At 51.6% G+C, this 17,551-nt stretch overlaps 1 protein-coding gene across 3 annotated transcripts in view; it reads left to right on the forward strand.

Moving 5' to 3' along the window:
• The window catches only part of hdac3 (histone deacetylase 3), a 23,195-nt gene extending 7,178 nt beyond the window's left edge, over positions 1–16,017 (forward strand). For all 3 annotated transcript variants that reach the window (XM_069897944.1, XM_069897945.1, XM_069897946.1), the window contains 12 exons: positions 1,917–1,998; positions 2,310–2,366; positions 2,453–2,508; positions 4,112–4,245; positions 5,331–5,411; positions 5,849–5,922; positions 6,880–6,944; positions 8,617–8,706; positions 10,088–10,146; positions 12,888–12,967; positions 13,756–13,913; positions 14,986–16,017. In XM_069897944.1, coding sequence (XP_069754045.1) covers positions 1,917–1,998; positions 2,310–2,366; positions 2,453–2,508; positions 4,112–4,245; positions 5,331–5,411; positions 5,849–5,922; positions 6,880–6,944; positions 8,617–8,706; positions 10,088–10,146; positions 12,888–12,967; positions 13,756–13,913; positions 14,986–15,055 — 1,006 coding nt within the window. In that variant the 3' untranslated portion in view covers positions 15,056–16,017. The remainder of the gene's footprint in view (positions 1–1,916; positions 1,999–2,309; positions 2,367–2,452; positions 2,509–4,111; positions 4,246–5,330; positions 5,412–5,848; positions 5,923–6,879; positions 6,945–8,616; positions 8,707–10,087; positions 10,147–12,887; positions 12,968–13,755; positions 13,914–14,985) is intronic.
• Positions 16,018–17,551: the final 1,534 nt, after the last annotated feature.

Consider the following 17,551-nt stretch of genomic DNA (forward strand, 5'->3'; position numbering starts at 1 on the left):
ACGCTCACCCCCTTCCACGCTCACCCCCTTCCACGCTCACCCCCTTCCACGCTCACCCCCTTCCACGCTCACCCCCTTCCACGCTCACCCCCTTCCACGCTCACCCCCTTCCACGCTCACCCCCTTCCACGCTCACCCCCTTCCACGCTCACCCCCTTCCACGCTCACCCCCTTCCACGCTCACCCCCTTCCACGCTCACCCCCTTCCACGCTCACCCCCTTCCACGCTCACCCCCTTCCACGCTCACCCCCTTCCACGCTCACCCCCTTCCACGCTCACCCCCTTCCACGCTCACCCCCTTCCACGCTCACCCCCTTCCACGCTCACCCCCTTCCACGCTCACCCCCTTCCACGCTCACCCCCTTCCACGCTCACCCCCTTCCACGCTCACCCCCTTCCACGCTCACCCCCTTCCACGCTCACCCCCTTCCACGCTCACCCCCTTCCACGCTCACCCCCTTCCACGCTCACCCCCTTCCACGCTCACCCCCTTCCACGCTCACCCCCTTCCACGCTCACCCCCTTCCACGCTCACCCCCTTCCACGCTCACCCCCTTCCACGCTCACCCCCTTCCACGCTCACCCCCTTCCACGCTCACCCCCTTCCACGCTCACCCCCTTCCACGCTCACCCCCTTCCTCGCTCACCCCCTTCCACGCTCACCCCCTTCCACGCTCACCCCCTTCCACGCTCACCCCCTTCCACGCTCACCCCCTTCCTCGCTCACCCCCTTCCACGCTCACCCCCTTCCACGCTCACCCCCTTCCACGCTCACCCCCTTCCACGCTCACCCCCTTCCACGCTCACCCCCTTCCACGCTCACCCCCTTCCACGCTCACCCCCTTCCACGCTCACCCCCTTCCACGCTCACCCCCTTCCACGCTCACCCCCTTCCACGCTCACCCCCTTCCACGCTCACCCCCTTCCACGCTCACCCCCTTCCACGCTCACCCCCTTCCACGCTCACCCCCTTCCACGCTCACCCCCTTCCACGCTCACCCCCTTCCACGCTCACCCCCTTCCACGCTCACCCCCTTCCACGCTCACCCCCTTCCACGCTCACCCCCTTCCACGCTCACCCCCTTCCACGCTCACCCCCTTCCACGCTCACCCCCTTCCACGCTCACCCCCTTCCACGCTCACCCCCTTCCACGCTCACCCCCTTCCACGCTCACCCCCTTCCACGCTCACCCCCTTCCACGCTCACCCCCTTCCACGCTCACCCCCTTCCACGCTCACCCCCTTCCACGCTCACCCCCTTCCACGCTCACCCCCTTCCACGCTCACCCCCTTCCACGCTCACCCCCTTCCACGCTCACCCCCTTCCACGCTCACCCCCTTCCACGCTCACCCCCTTCCACGCTCACCCCCCTTCCACGCTCACCCCCCCTTCCACGCTCACCCCCCTTCCATGCTCACTCCATACTTTAAAAAAAAAAAAAATTTTCACACTATGAACCATATTAATCAAAATACACTCAAACATTTTCCTCTTGAATATACACAGTGGCATTTTCCCCCATTTTGTCCCCCCTCGCTCACCCCATACTTGACTCAATTTGTTATCCCCTTGCACCTGCCAACTCTCCCTGCTAATACAAATTGGGGACTCATTGACCCACCAACCTGCACGTCTCTGGCACGTGGGAAGAAATGGAGCTCTCAGGGGAAACCCATGCTGTTTCAGGGAGAGCATGCAAACTCCACACAGTGAGCGCCAGAGGAGTTCTCAACATGTGAAATGCAGGGGAGTTGTGAGTTTGGTGGAGAGAAATCATCCGCTTCTCCTTCCCTTTGCATGGGATCTGACACATGCGCAGATACCTTGGACTCTACTGGGAGGAGCAGCGCATTTCCCCGCCGGGAAGCACAAGTTCTCTGCTTTAAATTGAATTAAACCCGTTTGTGTTTTCAGCCCTGTTTTCCCCGGATTGTTTGAGTTCTGTTCACGTTACACCGGAGCCTCCCTGCAAGGAGCCACACAACTGAACAACAAGGTGACTGCACTGGCCGGAGGAATCCATGGCTGGAAGTTAGTGTGTGTGGGGGATCCCTGTTGCATATTGGCTTAGCTCTGCCTTACTCCAGCTTATGATCAGCTGTTCCTCCCCCTTGCTCCCCCCACCACTACTTCTCTGTGTTCCTCTCTTTCCCTCTCACGCTGCCCAACCCTCGCTCTACCTCTTCTCATTCATATCCCACACACCTCTCTCTCTCCCTGTGTCTCCTTCCCTGCTTGCTCTGCCCACCCTGTAATCATCGGTGGTGAGGTTGGGTTCAGAATTGATTAATGTCTTTGTGTTCCAAGGTGTGTGATATCGCAATAAATTGGGCTGGAGGTCTTCACCACGCCAAGAAATTTGAGGTACAGCACTTTACAAGGAAGTGAACCAGTTGTGATTGACATTTCCTGATTAGGTCTAATACCTTTCCTCAATTCCTCTTCCCCAGGCCTCCGGATTTTGTTATGTGAACGATATTGTCATCGGAATCCTCGAACTGCTAAAGTAAGTCACATTTACGGTTTCATCCCACATCACGACTTGATGTGTGTTTTCCTGTTGCAGGTGAAAGGTGCTATATAAATGCAGGTGTACGGGTCTATTATTTGATGGAGGGTTTTAGATAATCGGGGAGCAGTGGGATGTGGCCTGCATCATATCCACGGTTCGCCCCCGTCCTGTAGGGAGGGCGACTCACTCTATGACCTACTGTTATTGGTAGTGCTGTGACCAATATCTGTAAACTCAGGGGTGGAGATGCAGCAACAACTGGCAGATCAGCAACACGCAGATTCATTATGTGGGAACATAGGACGATGCAATTGGAATGGCAGTTGTAAGTGGTACTTGAAGCGAGCATGGGCTCTGTGGGCCGAAAGCCCTGTTTCTGTGTTGGACAACTCAATTTTACAGTAGGGAAACAGGTCTTTCTGCCCATATTGTCTGTCCTGTCCCAGAAGCTCTTCCTGAGCAAGTCAGGCCTGCCTGCATCCGGCCCGTATCTCTCTCAACCCATCTAAATGCCTTTTAAAGATTGAAATTGTACCCACTTCTACCTCACCTCTCTCTCTGGTAGCTCAAGGGACATGGTCTCAAGATTCAGGGGAATAGATTTAGGGTAGAACGGAGATAAGGAGGAATGGCTTTTCCCAGAGTAACTTAATGGAGGGGTTTAGATAGGGTGGACAGCCAGCACCTTATTCCCGGTCGACTAAAGCAAATACCAGAGAACACCTTTTTAAGGTGGAGAAAAGTTTAGGGGAGATGTCAGAGGTACATTTTCATACAAAGAATGCAGTGCCAGGGGTAGTGGTGGAGGCTGGTACAGAAGGGACATTCAGAAGACTCCGAAATTGGCACATGGATTGAAGAAAAAATAGATGGTTATAGGTGTGAGGGACAGAAGGGTTGGATGGTTGTGGACTAGGTTTACGTCAATCTGTAAACATCTCAGGTGAAGGATCTGTTACGTGTTATGAATCTGTGGAATTCACTGCCCAAGGAAGCAGTAGATGCAGCGTCATTGAACGTATTTAAGATGCAGATTGCTAGATCTTTGCAAAGTTGTGGAATTGAGGGTTATGGGGGAGGGGCAGGTAGGTGGAGCTGAGACCATGGGCAGATCAGCGGTGAATGGTGGAGCAGGCTTGATGGGTCAGTTGACTGACTCCTGGCTCTGATGTCCTTGTGTTCCACACACCTACCACCTTCTGTGTAAAAATGTGCCCCTTAGGCCCTTTTTAAATTCCCCCCACCCCCAAATCTTAAACCCATGCCCTCGAGTGTCAGAGTCTCTGAAAAAGCAGATCAGTCTGATCTGATGGATGGTAGAACTGTGCTGAGGGGCAGAATGGTCTCCTTGCTGCCAGCAGAGGTTATCCATTTATAACTCCCTTGCCTCAGAGTTAGTGTTGGGAGATCTCTGGAACAACGTGAGGGAGGCATTGTTTCCCCCTCGCCTGGCTCCGGACATCCTGCCGATTCAAGCTGTAGGTTCATCCTCTCTGTGTCTCCTGTACCAAAGCAGGTCTGTGGGTTTGTTTGAGCTCTTGCTCTGTGTGTGAGGGAGGTGGTCGTGAACAGGTGTAACGATGTTGTACTTTTGTAGGTATCATCCCCGCGTCCTCTACATAGACATTGATATTCATCATGGCGATGGGGTGCAGGAAGCCTTTTACCTCACAGACAGAGTTATGACCGTATCCTTCCACAAGTATGGGAACTATTTTTTCCCTGGAACAGGTGAGACTTTTGGAGTTTAATCTAGTTGTGTTGTTCCCTGAGAGGACAATGCGGATTTACTGTAACATCACATACAACCCTGAGATTCCTTATTCCTGTGGATGAGACAAAATTATCACTAATTGGTAGTGCAAAAAAAAACTGGATACAGTGTACACACGTAAACCGATAAAGATGTGTAAACAACTGACTGCTATACAAAGAGAAAAAATCAATAAAGGGCACAAGTTAGACTCCTTAAATGAGACCCTGATTAAGTTTGTAGTTCAAGAGTGTATATTTTAAAAAAAATGGCAGTACTGAGGGAGCTCCCTGCTCTGGGAGGGGTGGTACTGAGAGAGCTCCCCACTGCGGGAGGGCGGTACTGTGGTACTGAGGGAGCTTCCCACTGTGGGGGGGCAGTACTGAGGGAGCTCCCCACTGAGGGAGGGGCAGTAACGAGGGAGCTCCCCACTGTGGGAGGACCCTGCCAACACACCTCCCCACTCACTGAGCTCCTTACTGTGAATTGCCAGCCACGCTGGAAGTTCAGTGGCCAAGTGGTGGGAATTCACAAGAGCCTGCGCCCGTTTTCCCACGAGGAAGGGTATTCATTCTGGGGATGTGGATGTCAGGCCCTTCTTGCCCTGAGCAGGAAGGCATGAGAGCCCACCACATTGGTGCAGCGAGAAAAGGTCCGCTTGGAATCCCTGAAGACTTTGTGAATCAAAACCTTTTCTGGAAATCTTGTGCTTTACACTTGCCAATAATGACATTAGTTTGAATTTGGAAAGTTTCAGATGGAAGTTTGCCTGGGATGTCAACCTGTGCCCCAGAGCTCTGTGTGTGTGTGTGTGTGTGTGTGTGTGTGTGTGTGTGTGTGTGTGTGTGTGTGTGTGTGTGTGTGTGTGTGTGTGTGTGTGTGTGTGTGTGTGTGTGTGTGTGTGTAGGGTGGGGGTCAGGTGGTAATCTTTCAGAGAATCCCAGCAGGCAAGGGTCAATGGGGAAACCCCTCCTCAGGTAGTCCAGAGCAAGAGATAATGGAAAGGAAAATAGAATGTTTACTGTGCATGTGGAACGTTTGCCATGTTGGTAATTCTGTGCAGGTGACATGTATGAAGTAGGAGCTGAGAGCGGCCGGTATTATTGCCTCAATGTTCCACTCCGGGATGGAATCGATGACCAAAGTAAGGAGAAGCTTTCAGTCCCCTCCCTCGCTCTTCCCCTCCCTCACTCTCTCTTCCCCCCCCCCCACTTCCCTCTTCTCTCTCTTCCTCCCTCTCCCCCCCTCCCAAGTACTCCTGTCGACCCATGGTGTATGGCTATCAACAGACCTCCACATCTGTCAATGGCGCCCCCCCCCCCCACTTTCCCCACCTGGTGCCACAGTTGCTTTTGTCTCTGTCTCTCCCCACCAACCCCCTCACTCAGATTGGAGATGTTTTCCTACCTGTTCCCTCCACTGCTAGTTCCACAGTTGGTTGCATGTCAATGAACTGAACTCAGTGATTTGGGCCACAGACACTGCAGACAGTGGTGTGGGTGAGTCCTTGATCCTCTGGTGACCAGTGTGAGGTGTGGTGATGGTGCATTTGGACTGAGGCTGGCGTGTTTTGTGTTCAAGGTTACCGACTACTGTTCCAGCCAGTCATCAAGCAAGTAGTAGACTTCTATCAGCCCACCTGCATCGTGCTGCAGGTACGTTCCTGGCCATTTGCTGATTCAGCAACACCTTTGTCAAGGACAATTGGGTCGGGGGGGTGTGGGGCATCCGTTCCTTCGGTGGGACAGGAGGTTTCCCATATGCCCCCTGGCTGGAGATGGTTTGTGGGTGCAGTCAGCTCCTGCAGTGTGGCTGCAGAAAGTCATGGATCTGGACAGCAGGAACACTGGTCCTTCAGCCCAACTCTTCTGTACAAACCCGACTGCCCATTTCTGCTGGACCTTTTTGCCAACATTTGGCTGGTTCCCTCCAGACTTTACCCTCCATTGCCATTGAAATGATCCCGTCACTACCAAAGGGTGAACACTGAGTGTGTCCTAGCTCTCACTCCTGTTGTGTCGGTGATCAGTGTGAACAATGAGTGTGTCCCAGCCCTCACTCCATGTCAGTGATCAGGGTGAACACTGAGTGTGTCCCAGCTCTCACTCCTGTTGTGTCGATGATCAGTATGAACAATGAGTGTGTCCCAGCCCTCACTCCGTGTCAGTGAACAGGGTGAACACCAAGTGTGACTCAGCTTTCAATTCCGTTGTGTCAGTGATTTGTGTGAATACCAAGTGTGTCCCAGCCGTCACTCCTTGTCAGTGATCAGGGTGAACACCGAGTGTGTCCCAGCTCTCACTCCATGTCAATGGTCCATGTAAACAATGAGTGTGTCCCAGCTCTCACTCTCAGTGTGTCGGTAATCATTGTGAACGAGTGTGTCCCAACCTTTTGTCTCTGATGGCACAGACCAGTCCCGTGCTCCTTCGCACTGAGACTAGCAGGTGGTAGCCAGTGACAGGAGCAGGGCAGAGCATGCCCTCCTCTCTCAGTGCTGATCCAGCTGGTCTGCTGCAGCCCGACCTCGGTGCTTGCTGACCAGGCTCACTGGCTGCTGGGGTTTCAACCTCTCTGCCACTGCCTGACTTGTGTCTCTGCCTCTGTTCCAGTGTGGTGCAGACTCCCTCGGCTGTGATCGTCTTGGCTGCTTCAACCTGAGCATCAAAGGGCATGGGTAATGTTGACTTCCCCTTGCTCTGTAATAAGCAATGTGAATCCCACAGTTCATTATCACGTGTACTGGGACATAGTGCAAAGCTTTGTACAGTGTGTTATCCAGGAAAGTCAGCTCACACAGTCAGGAACGCAGTGATGATAAATTATAAAAGTGCCAGGAATCAGGTCACAGTGAGTTAAATAGTGCAGGAGCAGAGAAAACTCTAGTTCACACAACTGCCAGCTTATACAGTGTGAGGTCTGCTCAAGAATTCGATGACAGCAGGAAGGATATTATCAATTCTGGAGGTTCATACCTCCTAACTGATGGGATGGGGGAGAAGGGAGTGTGACTGGAGTGTACTGCTGGCTTTCCCGAGATAACAGGAGGGGTTGACAAAGGGGTGAGGGGTTGGTTTTGTGTGATGGTCTGAACCACATTCACAGCTCTCTGTGGTTTCGATCACCATAGTTTAAGTGGATCGGCACAACATTGTGGGCCAAAGGGTTCCGACTGTGCTCTGTCCCTAAATTTAACAAAAAACCTCACATGGAAAACTAATGCAGATGATGTGACCCAGAACAACAGCGACAGGAGCAGGAGATGGCCATCTGTTCTGTTGAGCCTGCTTTGCCATCCAATAATATCGTGGCTGATCTGATCGTGTGCTTATCTCCATTTACCTGCCCGTTCCTTGTAACCCTATTCTTCAAACATATTAAATACAGTGAGGCAGCCTTAATTTCTTCCTTGGGCAGTGAATTCCACAGATTCACCAGGCTCTGGCTGAAGCAGTTTCTCCTCGTCTCTGTGCTAACTCTACTCCCCAAATCTTGAGACTATGTCAGTGCAGGAGTGGTGACATTTCGACATTACTCTCTCTGGGGTGTTGCTCTGCACACTTTCAGAATTAAATCTGCATCTGTGGTTGTAAAGGATATGAGGCAATGCAAAACGCAATCAAAATACTTAACTTCTGAATAAATATTTAAAACAAAACACTTTAAGATAACCCCTCATTGGGAAAAATACATTGAGGCTCAGGGAACAGTGAACATTGTAAACCTGGAATTATGGCAACCTTAAAATTATTTTTAAGGTTGGAACCTGATCAGTCACAAATATAATTAAACAGTGTGAACAGCAACAAGGGGCCGAATGGCCTCCTGCTGGCTGACGTATGAAACAAGATTGACTGAACTTGGGCTTTTCTCTTTGGAATGACGAAGTATGAGGGGCGACTTAAGCTGACAAGGGACTCATCGTCAAGGTGGATAGCCAATAATGTTTTCCTGGGGCGGCAGAAGCAAGTCACTGAGGACATCTGATTAAGATGGAGGAAGGAAAGTTGAGGGGAGATGTCAGGGGTGGGAGTAGTGGGGCCTGGAACACATTTCTGGGGTGGGGATTGAGGATGCGACATTAAGGGCATTTAAAAAACTCTTAGATAGGCACATGGATGGAAGAAAAAGAGAGGGTTACGGGGGTGAGGTAGGGAAGGGTTAGATTGATGTGAGTTTATCTAGGTCAGCACCACATTGTGGGCTGAAGGGCCTGCACTGAGCAGGAATGTTCTACAATAGCGAGTTTATTGTCATACACATCCTGCAATGCTCCAGATTCCTTACTTTCTGCAACCACACAGGTCCTTGTTGCTAATGCAGTTTTACTGCACTCCTTGTGTCTACAGGGACTGCGTGGAGTTTGTGAAAAGCTTCAGTATCCCTCTTCTGGTGATGGGTGGAGGAGGATACACAGTTCGCAATGTCGCCAGGTGTTGGTGAGTGCCATGTGTTGGGACATTCTGGTCAGGCATGGCAGCGGCATCAAGCTCCGCTTTTGCCTGGGATGGAAAGTTCTGATAGACGAGCTGCCGAATGAATATGGGGGATGGGATGTGATCCTCGGGTGCGGAGGGTGGCCAATCCAACAGCAGAGGCCTGACTGAGTGGATGGTAGAGATCTCTCCCGGGGGGAAATACTGGGAATTCATTGCCCCCGAGGGTGGATGCAGGGTCATTGGCAAGGAATAGGTTTATGGAAGTGAGGGTTATGGGGACCAAGCACAGGAGGAGATGAAAGCAGCACGGATCAGACACCACATTTGTGGAGTAGACAAGGCACAAGTCGGCCTCCTGCTCCTGTCGTGAAACCCATGTATCTAGGTCCAACTCCAGTAATGACCAATGATGGATGGGTGCACGGTGACAGTCGAATGGAGTGCCAGTCCTCACTGGCAGATGGGCATTATAAGCTATTGTGCAATGGATCCAGCTCTGAGGGTGGTGTGTATGGTGTGCTGTTCCTGCGGAGAGCGTGATGTTTACGGTCCCCTGGATAGGGTGGAGTGTACCATGTGGTGTTCACGTGGAGAGGATAATGGGTACTGTGTGGAGTTCTGGCGGAAAGGGTGGTTTGTGTATCGTCTATATAGTCCTTCAGAGAGGGTGGTGTGTGTATGATATGGTGTTCCCACGGAAGGGGTGGTGTGTACGGTGTGGTGTTCCCATGGAGGGGGTGGTGTGTATGGTGTGGTCATCCAGATACAGCACACTCGAGCGGGGCAGTTATGATTTCTTCCTGGAGTGACGGTCACTGAGGGGGTATCTTTGAAGTTTGTAAAATCATAAGGGGCATTGATAAGGTGGATCGACACAGTCTTTCCCCAGGGTAGGGGTCTTTATAGCTAAAGGGCATAGATTCAAAATGTTAACGATAATGTTTAATGGGGACCTCTGTGGGGCTCCTCTTCCCACCAAGGGAGTGGGTCTGTGGGTTGAGCTGCATGAGGAAGAGGCCATTTGGCTCGTGTGTGGGTGAAACATGTTGCCCAAAACAAATCAGATCTCTGGAGGTGGTGCAGGGGGAACAGTTACAAAGTTTAATGGAGATTTGGGCAGGTCCATGGTTGGGGAAGGGTTGGAGAGATATGGACTGAATGTAGACAAGGGGGTGAGCTCAGGTAGACAAGTTGGTCAGTGTGGATGGGATGGGCTGGGCTGAAGGGCCTGTGATGTGGCAGGCTGATGACTGAAAGTTGTACATCGAACTGGCTGGGAGAGGCAGGTGTGTGTGTGTGTGTGTGTGTGTGTGTGTGTGTGTGTGTGTGTGTGTGTGTGCTGGGTCCCAGCTCTTTGTTCACTGTTGGATATCTCCCTTAGGACCTTTGAAACCTCATTGCTCGTTGATGAAGAGATCAGCGATGAACTGCCATATAACGGTAGGTTAATTTACGTCGGGGGTGTGGGAGGATCTGAATCCTCACTGACCTGGGGAACTGCAAGTTAGTATTAGCTGTAGCAGTGTCATTGCAAACAAAAGGGCTTCCCAATATGGGTAAAATGCCCAGCAGTTAACCACAGTTAAACCTACACTTCACTGCAAAGCATTGGCTGGGGTTCTTTGACCAGGTGCACTGTATCCAGAGTTCCCACTGATGTCCCCCTCTACCCTGGGCAGGCTGGCCGATCATAATGCATCACCTGTGTCCAATCCACAGAGGGGGAGACTAAAACACACATGCTGGAGGAATTCAGCAGCTCTCGTAGAGTCCATATTACTGACATTCCGGGACTGAGCCCTTCTTCAAGGGCCCCCTTTGAGAAGGGCTCAGGCCCGAAACCGGTTTAAATTTATTTTAAAATTTAGACATACAACATGATAACAAACCATTTCAGCCCACACTTCCGTGCTGCCCAATTACTCCCAATAGACCTACAATCCCTGGTACATTTTGAAGGGTGGGAGGAAACTGGAGCCCCTGGGGAAAACCCACGCAGACATGGGGATAACATACAAACTCCTTACAGACAGCAGGGATTCAAACCCCGGTCCCAGTCACTGGCGCTGTAACAGCGTTGCGCTAAAAGTGTCTCCCTGGAGGTTATTTGTCTTTACCTCCCACGGACCCTGTTCGACCTGCTGAGTTCCTCCAGCATTTCTGTGTTTTTACAGCAGTCCTACAAACTTCTGTGTCTCACTCCGTGGGGGTGGGGGGGGGGGGTCGGGGTGGTGAGGCTGAGTTTCCTGTGGATGCCCCATAATTCTCCATCTCTCCACCACTCCACCCTCCTCTGCTATCACAGTGAGGCCCAATGGGAGCTTGGGAACAGCACCACATCTTCTGATTGGCCAGCTGTTTAGTAAGGAGCATGCACAGTTGTCTTAGATCAGTGGTTCTCAACCTTTTCCTATTCATGCATGTCCCAACTTCAGTAATTCCTTTCTAACCACAGGATGCTGTGCACACATAGGATGCCATAGGTGCTCTGGGGTTAGTAAAGGATTACTGAAGGTGGTATGTAAGTGGTTGAGACCACTGTCTTCGATTGTCAGTCTTTTTCCTGAGGTGGAAATGTGTGGCTGACCAGGGTCTTTGTACACATGCAAGGTAATTCTTACTTGTTGCAGCCATACAGATACACCAACTAACCTAGGGACAGCCAAACCGCAGCTCGCGAGCAACAGGCAGCTCTGATGATTAACGTGCAGCTTGGGAAATTTGTTGGCTGAGATAGGAATTATACAAGCCGGTGCTCACAATGGTAGCGACATGGCTTGTGATCGCGTGTGGTTGTGTTATGGCAGTGAAATTAGTGGTTAGTGTCATGCAGGCCGCCCGCCCTCTGGAACTCCCATTGCCCCAAATATGGACTTAACACTCAATTCCGCTTGCCCATCTGAGCTCCAGACAATCCGACAGCAGACCATCACCCATCCAAGATCCCAACACCCCAAAAAGCCTCCCAACCAAACTCCTGACGCCCCGCCCGCTTGCCCATCTGACCTGCCCATCCAAGCTCCCAACACTATGGCCGCTTGCCCATTTGAGCTCCCAACACTTCGACTGCTCGCCCATCTGAACTCCTGATGCCCTGACTGCTTGCCCATCCGAGCTTTGCCCATCCGAGCTCCCGACACCCCGGCCGCTCGCCCATCTGAGCTCCCGACACCCTGACCTACCAATAAAAACAAAATATTTGCTACGTTATGTGTGTACTTTTTGATTATTGAAACTAATACAATTTATCAATTTAAAAACAATACATGTATGTTTACATACATTTCTTAATAAATAAAATTTTTGTAGCAAAATGTGCATGTAAGGGTTAAAATGTGTATGTAATATTTTTTCATGGGTTGTGGATCTCAAACATCGGATGTTTACCATATGTGGCTCTAGCATGAGGCAAGTTTGACCCCCTGGACTGTACTAAACATGAGATGCCAAGACAGAAAAAAAGAGATGATGTACATAAAAGGACAGATAAATGCAAATAAATGAGCACTCGCAGTCACAGTTAATAGTGCAAGTAATACTCGTTTCAACATGAGATGGAAGGTTTACCAGGCCATGTCGTGATAAACCTGTTGTCCAGAATACAAGCAACTGGCAAAAAAAAATCACAGAAATAAATAGGTAAAAATATTGAAGTTTAAAATTGGCGTGTCTCGCCGTTAGTTCTCCAATCAATGCAACATGCATTCTCTAGCATCAGGAAAATTCACTTCTCCAGCATCTACCAATCCACATAGGTGCCAGATACTGGGGTGGGGGGGGGGGGGAAAGAGTTTACTGTATTTTGCACCGAGAATGGTGGGTGCCAGGAATGGACTGCTGCCAGGGGTAGTGGTGGAGGCCGATACAGCAGCTGTGTTGGAGAGGCCTCCAGGTAGGAATTTTGACAAAGACAATATTCAAAGATGCCCCCCCCCACCCCCTGCAGACAGGATCGATAGCATGGAGGTGGTGGGCTGAAGGGCCTGTCTCCGTGGCTCCTGACAGATGAGTCTGGTGGAACTGAAGCCGAGGTTGGGTGAGGCACAGCACAGGCACTGTCCCCATGGTAGAGGTGTCTCTGCCGCACTTCGGTCCCAGTGTAGGTGGGTTTGGTTGGGGGACTGCGAGGCAGCACCAAGGCCTGTAACACTGGCACTAACTCAAGGCTTCCCTTTCCCCAGAATACTTTGAGTACTTTGCACCAGACTTCACTCTTCACCCAGACGTGAGCACCAGGATCGAGAACCAGAACACAAGGCAGGTGAGTCACAGGCACAAGTTCTGCTCAATCTCGGGGGCATCTCAGCCCAAAATCTGGCCAATAAGCCATTTCTCATCAGTGAGGGGAGTGGGTGCAATATAAAGCTCTTTGTTTTACAGGTTGTTGCATTGTCCTCTGAGTGGACTGAGTGGTTTGGGGCGAGTTAAGGTTCCTCAACTCTGTCCTATCACAGACACACACACACATTTCTATCTCTATCTCTCCCCTCTCTTTTTCATCATTTTTTTCTCTCTCTCTCCCCACTCCCCCAAAGGTCAGACACAGAGTGAAGCTCCCTTCACACCATCCCATCACACACTCGCAGGTTCAGACACAGAGTGAAGCTCCCTCCACACTGTCCCTTCACATACTCCCGGGACTGGAATCTGATTCAATTTTGAAAGATAAATAACACCAGATGTAACATTTTGAATGAGTTTAGAATTTCAGGGAACTCGTCTCAGCTCTTGCAGGATGGGAGACGGATGAAGGGGGGGCTTAAAGAGGGTCACAGAGGGAACAGGTGTCAACATGCAGCTGCAGGGAACAAAGTACATGAACCTTACATCAGCGAGCTGCTAGTGGGCCAGGCTGCATCTGTGAGGTGAAATGTTTGGTCAACGTTACGAGTCTCAACCCAAGCTGTTTATTGACTGTATTCCTCCGTGGATGCTGCCTTGATTCACCTTTCCACTGGTGGCTCATGGTTTGCAGAGGCCATGGAGTGAGTTGGCCACTTGTTCGGGGTGAAGTGCACTGACTGTTGTACGATGTGTGGTTTTGAGCAGTACCTGGATCAGATCAGGCAGACCATCTTTGAGAACCTGAAAATGCTGAACCATGCGCCCAGTGTCCAGATCCATGACGTCCCTTCCGACCTCTTGAGCTATGAGCGTTCCGATGATCCCGATCCAGATGAACGAGGGTCAGAGGACAATTACAGCAGGTATGTCACACTGTACACTACGTACTGTGCTGGGTTACCCTGGCCCATCGTCAGACAGGGGCCGCTAGTCGCTGACCCTGTGCTCACCCAGCGGGTGAATTCCCTTTCCCAACACCCAGCTGGCGAGTACCCTCCATTTTCCCCTCCCAAACACCCAGCTGGCGAGCACCCTCCATTTTCCCCCCCAAACACCCAGCGTGCGAGCACCCTCCATCCCCTGATACCCAGCGGACGAGCACCCTCCATCCCCTGACACCCAGCGGGCGAGCACCCTCCATCCCCTGACACCCAGCGGGTGAGCACCCTCCATCCCCTGACACCCAGCGGGCGAGTACCCTTCATTCCCCCATATCCAACGGGTGAGTACCCTTTATTCCCCCATATTCAGTGGGTGAGTACCTTCATCCCCCCAAACCCAGTGGGTGAGCACCCTCCATCCCCCACACCAAGAGGGCGAACACCCTCCATCCTCCTCACCCAGCAGGCGAGCACCCTCCATCCTCCTCACCCAGTGGGCGAGCACCCTCCATCCCCCACACCCAGCGGGTGAGCACCCTCCATCCCCCCTCACCCAGCGGGTGAGCACCCTCCATCCTCCTCACCCAGCGGGCGAGCACCCTCCATCCCCCACACCCAGCGGGCGAGCACCCTCCATCCCCCACACCCAGCGGGCGAGCACCCTCCATCCCCCACACCCAGCGGGTGAGCACCCTCTATCCCCCTCACCCAGCGGGCGAGCACCCTCCATCCCCCACACCCAGTGGGCGAGCACTCTCCATCCCCCACACCCAACGGGCGAGCACCCTCCATCCCCCACACCCAACGGGCGAGCACCCTCCATCCCCCACACCCAGCGGGCAAGTACCCTCGCTGAGCTCCCTTAGCCCCAGTTCTACCTCTCTGTCCTACTAAGACTCTCCTTCAAGCATTCATCTGCTCTTCTTGCTCGTAGAGCACTTCAGCACGAAACAGGCCCTTCAGCCCAACATGTCCATGCTGACCCTTCAGGCCTCCAGCTGTATGGAGTGTTTACGAATATGTCCCTGACTGAACCCCCTTTGACTCCCTGCAGGCCTGACCCTGCGAACGAGTTCTACGATGGCGACCATGATAATGACAAGGAGAGTGATGTGGAGATCTGAGCACCTCTGTCCTTAGGAGCAGATGCAGAGCATCCGTCCGCCCCGGACGTGGGAGGACCCGGTCCTCACCTGCTAGGCTTTTTCAGTTTAATGTTTGGTTGTGAACATATCCCAGAGTTGGAGTTATCAGCCCTCAGCCGCAGAACAGGCAGGAGGCCAGTGCTGTCGCCCATGGTTCAAGTAACCACGGGTGGTTCAAGGACAAACCAGACGCCAAACATCAAGGGGTTCAGGGAAATGGCAAAGGTCACAGCAAGAGAGAGTCTTGTCCGAATCATATACCAATCATCAGTAGTGCCGGGAGGACTGCAGCGAGGGCACCCGCTCCCCATGGTTCCTCTTCCTCCAGACTGTTGTCCATGTGATGGAGCACTTGGGAACACAGAGCCTGATGTCCATCCAGCACTCTAATCTGTTTCTACCTGGAGTATTGCAAATCAGGCAGCTCTGACTGTCTAGTGCCCCTCTTTCCCACCCCCCCACCCCCTCCCCCGTGAAGGTCAAGTCTTGTTGCCCTCGATAATTATTGGTAGAATTGTCCCTCCTGAAACACTTTGTGAGAAGGATTGGAATTTCAAAGGTTGTAATCAGGATTACTGATGAACAAGTAGTTTCTGGTCCAGAGAAAACTGTGTAAACTGAGGTTGGGTTCAGAGACAACAGGCAGAACTCTGCTGTGTGTGAAGTGCACAATGTGAGTCTCCTCACTGGCCACCTGATGCATTTCACACATCTGAATTGCAATGCAAGATTAGATTGTGTGTGAGGGTGTGTATCAAAGTCCTGTCTGCAATGCAAACCACTCGATTTAGATTGTGTGGATGTGGGAGGGGTGGGTGTGTGTGAATCATAAAGCTGATCAACCTCCCTGCATTCTACCCTGTCGTTGAGTTCGTGCACAGAAACTAGTTCTTTCTTGGAAAAGTAGACATTTTCTAATTAAAACATTTTCAATAACTGTTTTATGGCCTCACGTTGTGAACTGGTTCTTGAATCAGTGTGATGGGGTGTGATGTGTGTGTGACAGGGTCCTGTAACTGGTAACTGCTCAGATTTCTGCTTTGCACATGGATTGTGGATCACAGGCCTCGGGATGAGCACAGGTGCAGCCCCCCTTGTCTGCCCTGCCATTTGGTAGGATTGTGGCTGATCCACGCTGGCCTCAGCTCCTCGACTCAGCCCTGGGTAAGGATTCTGACTAACACTTTCATGTGAATGTGTCACTGAAACGAGATGGACTCCAAACACAGGCAGTGGGGAGAGGAAAGATATCTATGGCTCTCGCAGTTCCTGTTACACCACGAGGGAGGGGGATAAAGGAATAAGATGTGAATCTTTCGGTTACAGAACCCCCCCCTACCCACTTCCAGCAATGAGAGCCAATGCTGGGGGGAAGGGGTTGGCTTTCAAAGAAGTATTTTTGTCATATTGCGCTCGAAGCACCTGCCGCTAGCTCGTCAAACACGACCCTGGATGGTGGACAATGTAGGCCAGCCAGGTCCCTGCAAACCACATCCTAGGCCTGGCCCAGCACACAGACAATCTGGGATGTCTGAACTGGGCCACCCGCCCTTCAGCTTACACCTCTAGACCAGCCCCTGCCTCGAGGAGAAGTGGAGCCAGGAGTCACATAAATGCAGTGACGTTCAGTTCTAGTCCCCTCGTTATAGGAAGGATGTGGAAGCTGTGGAGAGGGTGCAGAGGAGATTTACCAGGATGTGGCCTGGATTGGAAAATGTGTCACATGAGACAAGGTTAGCAGAGTTGGGACTTTTCTCTTTGGAGTGTAGAAGGATGAGAGGAGACAATAGAGGTTTTCAAGATTGAGAATCATAGACAGGGTGGACAGTCAGCACATTTCCCAGGGCAAGAACAGCAAACATCAGAGGACATGTGTAGAAAGTGAAGGGAGGGAAGTTTAGGAGTGATATTAGAGGGGTAAATGTTTTTACACAGAGAGTTGTGGGGGCCTGGAATGTCTTGCCAGGGGTGGTGGTGAAGGCTGGAACAATAGAGGTATTTAAGAGAATCTTAAACCACTGGCACTTTGTCCCAGGAATTAACCGGTTAAGTGTCCAGTGGAACAGGAAAACAATTAGCATGCCGGCTTGTAATCACGCCGGGGATTGACAGCCTCTACCCCAACTCATATCCCTGGCATCAGCTGGCGCTGGCGTGATGATTAAACCAGTGGAAAAGGACAACTTCCATTCATTCCATTTGAAGCTTGACTCTCCGATCCTTGGGGATGAGTTGTGTTCTTTGGAAAAGCAGTCAGTGTCCCGGTTAAAGTTGGCCCAATGGAAACAGCACAAATGGCTTCCTATCCTGGGACACTGCCAGGCCAATTAACTGGGATGCCAGTGGGAAAAGGCCTTTAGGCAGCCACATGGATAGAAGAAAAATAGAGGGTTAAGAAGTAGGGAGGGGTTAATATTTTTTGGCAGATATATATAGGACTCAAAATGTGGAGGGCCGAAAGGGCTGTACTATGAT

The sequence above is a fragment of the Narcine bancroftii genome, chromosome 9 (genome assembly GCF_036971445.1).
Source record: "Narcine bancroftii isolate sNarBan1 chromosome 9, sNarBan1.hap1, whole genome shotgun sequence".
NCBI lineage: Eukaryota > Metazoa > Chordata > Chondrichthyes > Torpediniformes > Narcinidae > Narcine > Narcine bancroftii.